The 9,176-nt window shown below is 29.0% G+C and overlaps 1 protein-coding gene across 1 annotated transcript; it reads left to right on the forward strand.

Annotated features, from left to right (window-relative positions):
• Positions 1-6,327: 6,327 nt before the first annotated feature.
• Positions 6,328-8,672, forward strand: LOC136087302 (uncharacterized). Its single transcript, XM_065809739.1, has 4 exons — positions 6,328-6,894; positions 7,282-7,599; positions 7,704-8,240; positions 8,393-8,672. The coding sequence occupies exons 1-2, from the start codon at positions 6,455-6,457 to the stop codon at positions 7,544-7,546; spliced, it is 705 nt and encodes a 234-aa protein (XP_065665811.1). The 5' UTR covers positions 6,328-6,454; the 3' UTR covers positions 7,547-7,599; positions 7,704-8,240; positions 8,393-8,672.
• The last annotated feature ends 504 nt before the right edge of the window (positions 8,673-9,176 follow it).

A 9,176-nucleotide genomic window follows, 5' to 3' on the forward strand; every position in this document is an offset into this window, starting at 1 on the left:
TTTCTCATAACTGTATTTTGTTCGATTTTTGCAAAGTGTTTAAAATGTTAAAACAGTAATTTTATTGTGACACATTTCAAAAAAACGCGATCCTCTTTATAGCATCAAAGCGAAGGTTTTATTTTCCTAGTGTTTTAAACTATATATTAACTCCAAAATGAGTTGAGTGTGTACCTTATACTGTGTTCTTTTTGGTTAAGAAATTGACAAACGACAACTAATAATTCAAAAATTATTTTACTTTTAAAATGAACTTCTCTTAGGCTAAAATAAATCTTTGGTCGGAAGCACACAAAAATGTTATTCAACTTTTTAATTATAATATTTTAATAGTCTCTAAAAACCAAAAAAAAAATAACAAAATATCTAAAATATAACTTTTAAATAATATTTAATATAAAGTGCTGCGCACAAAAAAATATGGATATTTTTGTAAAAAATTATGCCCAAATTCTTCTAATTTTGCTTGGTATGGTTTCAACAGTTTCATGTAACCTCAACAGGGCTTTGTCTTAAAGCATATAGAAAGCTTTGTTGCCCACCCAATTTGAACAAAACAACCTTTGATGCTTCAGTCCTGTAATACAGGACTGTGTACATATCATCGATATAATCAGTGTGTGATTATGTAATTTAAAAATATGGAAAACAATTCGAAATACCACAATTGTTTCTTTTAAGTAGCACTTGATATATTTAACTGCAAATTATTCTTTTTAAGATCAAATTTTGTAAAATAATAGTTAGAAGGGGGTAGGCGAAAATCCATGCGACCATCTTAACCGCAGCATAGAGATTTTACTATGTGCTTGTTATAAAATACCCCTTAGCAAGTGTTTGTTATAAATTTAATATTGTTAATTGTTAATAAAATTAACATCGAAGCTAAGAAATATATACATATGTTCAGCTTATATAATTTATTATAAAATTGAATGGAAACTTATAAAACCAAAAATATTTCATTTTATATATATATATATATATATATATATATATATATATATATATATATATATATATATATATATATATATATATATATATATTTAAAAAACTTTAATTACTGTTGCAAAACAGCTGTGACGCTGTGGTTAGAGTTCCGGCTCAGAACCATGAGGTTCGTGGTTTGACACTGGCTCTAACCCAGTCAGCAAAATTGGTTAGGAAGATGGCAAGAACTACCTGGATAAATGCTTCTCCGTGGTGTTCTGTGATAAGTCTTTTATGAAGCACCTAAATAACTTAAAAAAACAACTTCAAAGCTCTTCTTATATAAATTGCATTATTCGCACAATATACTGTAACAAAATTTAAAATAAAGATAAATTAAAATTTTTTTTTTACTATTTTCCTCCCAGATATTGACTTATTTTTTAGTTAATATTTTGCTGCCAATATTTTTATGCCAAAATGTGTTTAGAGGAAATGCAAAACATTTTAAATCAGTTAAGTTGTTTTGTATGTTTTTACAAGATGTCAAAATATAAATATTATATAGGAGAGAGTGAAGGGAAGTGGGACACGGCAAAGTGATGCATCTCAATGAAATGCCTCACATCTCCCAATAAACAATGAAGTTTAGAAAACAATGAGATTTAAAAAATTAGATTAATAATCTCCCATTAGATTAATAACCTCTCCTATCACTTTTTTGCAATTATATTGTGGAAACCTTTTGAATGTTTGATGAGAATTACATAGTTTACAATTATAACAGTTTTTAAATAACTTTTGTAAATTGCAAATTTTGTAAATAACAAATGTTATTAATTACTCATTTGTCCCACTTCACCCCATACTTTCCCTACTTTAGTAGGGAAAGTATGGAATTAGTGCACGAAATAATGCTTTATTTTTTTAACTATTTTTTTAATATAGTTTTTTTTTATTTTAGGTGCCCCGAGAAGTCCTTACGGTCTTATCACAGAGACCCGCGGAAGAGCATTTGAAAGAAAGTTCACGTCTTCTTCCTTAGCAATGTTATATAACTTGTCCAGATGTTGTGGTGTTGGACCACGGATCTTCTGTTGTTGTGGTATTGGACCACGGATCTTCTGTTGTTGTGGTGTTGGACCACGGATCTTCTGTTGTTGTGGTGTTGGACCACGGACCTTCTGAGACAAGAGCGCTAACCACTGCACTACGGTTGCTCATTTGTTTCAATTTGTTTGGTGCAATTTGTTTCATTGGGTTGTTTGTAATTACATTATATAAAAAAGATATTAGAATCAGGGATGCGAAGTCCCAATAGGACTCCGGCTTCATATCTCTATTTTTTCTTTTCTCTATTGACCAAATGCTTCAATCGTGTTTGATTTATCATTTTTTTATTTATTTTTTATTATTATTATTTGCTGTGTATTAAAACTTACAATGAAATAAATCGTGTTAATAAATAAGAGAGCTGGAGCAAGCAGAAGACATAAACTGTCTTATCATCGAGCCCCATTTACATTGAAAAATCGTCAGTTTATATACAAAAATGAAAACTAGCTAAGTACATAATAAGAATTTTACACACGTTAGTTACAATATAAATATTAATATAATATAAACATTAGTGTTGAAATATAACGCAATATATCAAAAATTAACAACAATATAAAAGTATTCTAGTTTTTTTAGCAAAAAAATAAAATAAAAATAAAACTGCAACAAAAGAGAAGTAGTGTTGATAACTATTTTTTTAGATAATTTGTATTATTTATGTATTTATTTTAAAAGAGATATTTTAAATCAAAGTCATTTTGTAATAAGATTCTTTCCTGAATTGTTCCAAAGAAATGTTTTGAATATTATTTTTTTTTGTAATAAATTTTGAAAAGCGTTTCCATAGAAACTGTCCACGGTATTGGATTTGGTAAGAACTTAGTTTTAAATTAGTTTTTTGTACAATAAAGTTGTTAATTGAAAATTTAGTAGGATATTTGTGCGAGATTTCATTATAGTAAGACTAAAATACAATAGGAGAAAGTCCATGTTTTATTTTAAACATGAATTGTAGAACTTGGTGTATATTAAATTTATAGATACTTAGGGCACCAAGCTTCCTTCAAAGAGGTTCGCAATGAAAAATTCTGTGTGCGCCAAATACAATCTTACTATAAAGTTTTTCAAATTTATAATTATTACTACCACATACAATATTACAGTAAGAGATAAAACTATGAATAAATGAAAAGTATACTTTTTTCAAGGAAGAAGTGTTAAGATATGGTTTAGTTTTATTTAATATGAAAATATGTATTGAGATTTTATTTTCTATGTATTTTATATGTGGTTTCCATGACAAATTTTTATCTAGTATTACTCCTAAAAAATTAATAATTGGTTCCTTTTAATAAATGTTTTATTGATTAAAAAGATTAGGTTATTTTAGAGGAACATCATCACCTTTACTAGGTTTTTGAGAATAAGATAAATTTAGTTTTTTCTACATTTAACAAAAGCCTATTACTTGTAAACCACTCGTTTATTTTTAATAGTTCTTCATTAAATATATTAAAGAGAACTTTGTTTGTTGTTTTTGTTGGAATAAAAAGTTTTTGTTGGAATAAAAAGGATTAGAGTCGTCTGCAAACAATATGACATTTAAAATATTTGATACTAAGTATAAATCATTTATATACAATGAAAATAATAATGGTCCTAAGATTGAACCTTAGGACACACCACATGTAATGTGTTTTTCTTTTTCAATTTTTTTTATAAATAATACATTGTGACCTCTTCGCCAGGTAATCTTCAAACCAAAGTAAGTTTTCATTTCTTACTCCATAGAGTTCCATTTTTTTTATAAGTATCTTATGGTTAACAGTGTCAAAGGCTTTTGACAGATCAAAAAAAACTCCTAAGGTAAAATAGTCATTATTGAATGCATCTGATACGTGATTATTCAGTTCGAGTACCGCATGGTTTGTTGAATTATCTTTTTTAAACCCAAATTGTTTTCTGTACAGCAAACTGTTTAACATCAAATAGTAATAAAGTCTGTTGTACATAATTCGTTCCAATAATTTTGAGAAGGTAAGGCGGAAATAGGTCTGTAGTTTGAAATATTAGTTTCGTCACCAGATTTAAAAATTGGAGTGATTACGGCAACTTTAAGTTTTTTTGGCACAACATCTAGTTTTAATGAAAGGTCAAAAATATGAAATAATGACGGTTCAATGATATCAAAAATTGACTTAACAACATTTACACTAAAATGCCCGCACTTTTATTACTTTTAAGACCATTAAAAGCATTCCTTATCTTGCTTAGATTTAAATTAGATTCTTCCATAATATTATTACACGGTTTAATATAAGATTCAAACTCTATGGTATTTGGCGGAATTTTACTTCGGCCCTACTTCAAGAAAAAATGAGTTTTTCAGGTATTTTTTTATCATAAATCATTTCCCCGTCAATCTGCCATATGGGAAAAATTCATAAGATTTAATGAGTCCCTAAGTCCTTGTCACCATTATATCCAATGACTCTGGTTTCCAAAATTGATTGTTCCTTTAACCTAAAAGCCATAATTTTTTTCCCATAAACTTTTTTATATTTTTAGAGCTCCTGGATACTAAAAACTTGGAAAAAGTAATCGTTCTGTGACTTTCAAATCCGTAGTCTTTTTAGGACTCCGCATCCCTGATTAAAAATATTTTAGAAATATTGTCCCATTTTTTTTACACCTCTTCTCCCGTATTGTCTTTTTAAAAAAAACAATTAAAAAATTGACTCATTTGAATATATTTTGAAAAATATGTATTTACCATAATATTATTTATGAAATTGAATATACTGATATTGGTGTTTTTTATTGCTGAACAAGAAATTTTTTTTATGTTGGAACGAAAATGCTAAACTAGCATCAATCTTTTGCCTTTTTTTTATTTTTTTATTTCAAAATATTGAGCACAAATAGTCGAATTTTAACTTTTCATGACTTTCAATTGATAAACTTTTATGAAACTTATTAAAATGACTCATATTAATTTGTGGAGATCCAAAAAGTGTATGCTTTTCTAAAATAAATTAATTTGAGTCTCTCGCTTATATAAAAATATAGCGCAGATAAACTTTTTATTTAGTTTTTTAAATTTTCAAAGCAAGATATTAAATAGTTTAACTGATGGTTAAATAGCTTTTAAATTTTGAATTATTGTAATATTGTTATTATTGTTTTTAGTATTATTATTATTAATTTTTTTTTCCGTATAAATATAAGTACTGTAAAGTATTTCAAAATAAATATAATTGATCAGAGCAAGAAGATTTTGCTTTTTTGCCAAGCCCGAGCTTCCGTAAAAAATGTATAATATCTTATACAATATAAATATAAAATTTGTCAATTCAGTCTTATCAGACAAAAAAGCAATACTAAAGTTTATTTAAATTATATTTTAATTATTACAAAGAAATTTAAACGAAATAAAATTTTTAAAAATTCTAAAAATGTTACAAAATATTTTGCTACAAATAATCGATGTAGTACGATCGTGCTTTTTTATTTTTTATCAGTCTTTACATGGCCTACTTAAAGTATATACTTTATGTAGGCCATAGTCTTAAGACAATTTAATTGACTAAACTTCTACAGCTGAAGCATTACTTTCAGGTAGAGAAAATAGAAAGCCAACGCATGCGCCTAATTTTGGACATTAAGAACATCAAAAACTTCGGGAAAGCGGAATAGTATCGAAAATTAACTGATCGAAAAAATGATTAATATCGAAAAATAACTGACCGAAACCCATTTTAATGATTAAGATCGAAAATGTGATTTTCAGATTAATATCGAAAAGTTTTTATATCGAAATTCACAAATGCGGAACAATATCGAAAACAATAAAAACGGAATAAGATCGGAAACTCGTTTTAATGATTAACATCGAAAATGTGATTTTCTGAATAATATCGAAAACAATAAAAACGGAATAAGATCGAAAACTCATTTTAATGATTAACATCGAAAATGTGATTTTCTGATAACACTTTTTTTCTTTTTTTTTTTTGTATGAAAAACTATTACTAGGAAAAAATCTTAAGAAACTTTTAATACTAAGTCACTTTTCAATAAGAAACTTATTTAAGAGTTCGATAAATATTTCCTAACTTTTCACCTAAATTAACTTTACATTAACTTTACACGTATATTAACTTTACACGATGTTAGTTATCTGCAACGGAGAACAGCAGTTTAAATGAACAGTTTAATTTGCAGCACAATAAACAGTTTAATTTGCACGTGCAATGAAATTCAATTCAATTTTAAAGTTGAAATATAAAAAAATTTTAAGAAACTCAATATTCCAAAATGTCGTTAGACCTTTTTAAAAAATTATAGTGAAACTGAAGGAGAAAGAAAAAACTCAAAAGTTTTTTGGTCTGGTGATTTTGGATACACAAAAGATAAATTTTATAAAGATAAACTGCATCGTAAGTGCCGTTTTTTTACAAGAATGAACTGCAAAGGCAGAGCTTTTATTCATAAAGATAAACTTCAGGTTACAACTGTTCTTAGTTGCAGCTCAAGAGAAACAGATTTTGAAGTGCTGCTTGCTAAAAGTACCATGAAGAAAAAAGCAGAAGCAACATTTGAAGACCTGCGCTCAATTTTTCAAAACACTGTGAGTGAGTTTCCTGCAGTTGTTTCTGAATCTGTTAGTTTTCCTCAAATTATCCCAAGGCTTCAGAAAAGGAAAAGGCTAAATGAGCCCTCGAACCCAAAATCACCAAAAGAAGCTGCTAAAGTTCTGAATGACAAAGAATGTCATCGCTATGGAGATATATTCTTGGGATCAGTTGCAGAACAGGACAACGTAGCATTGCTGTTTGGGCATATGTTAGTCATTAACAAGGCGAAATCGGCCAAAGTGTGTTTTGTTGATGGAACATTCAGGTATTTATATGGAAGCATTTTACTTTTTCAAAGAAAAAATTATCTAGTGGGCTGTCCATTAATTTCGTCAACAAACTTTTGGCAATTTTTACCTTTCCCCTCCCCCTTATAAACAATTTGTCAAATTTCCAGAGACACCCACCACCCAGACCCCTCTTTTTTTGAGTAATGAAATTAAATAAAGGAAAGTAAAATATTTGACGTCAACTTTATTTGACCTCCTCACCTCACCTTTGTCAACAATTGTCAAAAAAGTTCAGAACCCCTTCTATTTGTTAATGTAATTAATTGACAGCCCCAAGACGAAAAAATTGATATACTAAAAACGTTAGGTAGAACACTTTTATTTACAGTTGTAAGTTATAGTTACATTTATTGTACTTCCAGCATGACACCACGCATGGAGGAAAGCAAGTGGTATCAGCTCTTGATATTTTCTGTTGAGTATTCAGCAGTGCTTGAAGATCCAATTCCAGATGAGGATCAGATAAATTTTGATCCTGATAACCCTCACTTTTGGGGCACATCTGTTCCAGCTGTATGTGCTTTAATGACATCCAAATCCGAGGCTCTATATAAGCTTGTTTTTTCCAAAATAAAAGAAGTTTTAGATTTCTCTCCAGCCACCATTATGTCGGATTTTGAACGATGACTACAGAATGCTCTAAGAACAACTTGGAGTGAAAGCTTGGTGAATGGTTGCAGGTATAAGTTATTAATTTGTTATTACTTCGTCCCAGTTTCCAACATATCAAAGTTTCTCATAGTTTGTTATCAATTAATAATTTCATTTAAATCCTTATCTTTAGGTTTCATTTTGAAAATGCAATCACCAAGCAATTAGCAATTCTTGGTCTTCAGAGGGAATACCGCCATCAAATTCACCTTTGTCTCCTTCCTGCAAACAAGATCTTGGTTGCTTGGGGATCTCGAGTTATTGAGATTGCAACATTCAGTGGCGAAATCAAAAGCAAACTACTTGCTTTTAAAAGGTATTTTGAGAGGTATTGGCTCAATATAGTGACCCCACGAGGGTTCAATGTTTATGGCTTGAATCACAAAACAAATAACAATGCAGAAGGTCTCAATAGACGTCTGAAAACAAACATGGGTAATCGGCATAGAGGATTTTGGCAGTTTATATAATTGCTTAATCAGCATGTAATATTTCATACAATTCAAGAGCTTCAACAGCTTGCTTGCAATCAGCCAGTCCGCCGTGACCAACGCGACTATAGTGCAATTGAAAAAATGCGTTGTTTTGAGAAAAACCTTCGAGACGGAGTTTGGACAACTGAGAGATTCCTATCAACAGTATCATATCTTTTTCAAAACTTCAAAGCTATGTAAGATAATTTTCCAAGTTTTTGTATAACGCTTCTTATTTATCAACCTTCTTTAACCTTTTTACCAAACTAATTAACTTAACTTTATTTGATAATCTGTCTTTTTCAATGAAATATGGAAAATTGTATTTGAAGTATTTAAACAATTTTAGTGCTTTGGATGAAAACTTAACGGACGAGCTTGGTGAGAGTCTTCCTTTGCCAACTTCCACTTCAACAGAGTCACCAAAGTGCATTGTTTGCACCGTCAATGAACGAAATGCTTTGGTGATGCCTTGCAGACATTTTTTGTTTTGTCAGCCATGCATTCAACAAGTCCAGGAAAGCAACACACCTCATTGTCCCACTTGCCGAGGACCAATATCATCCATAATTGAACCTTTTCAATGATTCAGTAAAAGTTTCCCCTTAATCTACATTTTGAACACTAGAATGACACACAATTGTTCATATTTATTAGAATAAATTTATTATATAAAAACGGTATTAAATTATTTCCAATTTCTCTTACTCCGCTTGGGATAAAAAACAATCAATAACGTAATTTCGTTAGTTAACACAAATGCATTTTTTATCCGCTTAAATGGTATATGAAATTTAAGTGACGCAGTTACAAACAATGTTGTTTATCATCTGTCTTTCTGGTTAAAATTTTTGACTACCCGTGTTTTAGTAACTCTGGCTTCAGAACTTGGTTATTTTTGACAAATTTAATTAATAAAACTCAATTTAATTAATAAAACTTATTTTAATTATTAAAACCTAATTAAACTTAAAACAAATTTAATTTAAGAAAACTTATCAAAAATTCTAACAGCATCATTGGAGCTAATGACACTACCAGTGAAGTGAATTTTAAAATTTATTTAATAACTATGTATACGCGATATAAAAGCCATATATACAAAAATATAATTTGGTTTATATTTCGACAAT

The sequence above is a fragment of the Hydra vulgaris genome, chromosome 11 (genome assembly GCF_038396675.1).
Source record: "Hydra vulgaris chromosome 11, alternate assembly HydraT2T_AEP".
NCBI lineage: Eukaryota > Metazoa > Cnidaria > Hydrozoa > Anthoathecata > Hydridae > Hydra > Hydra vulgaris.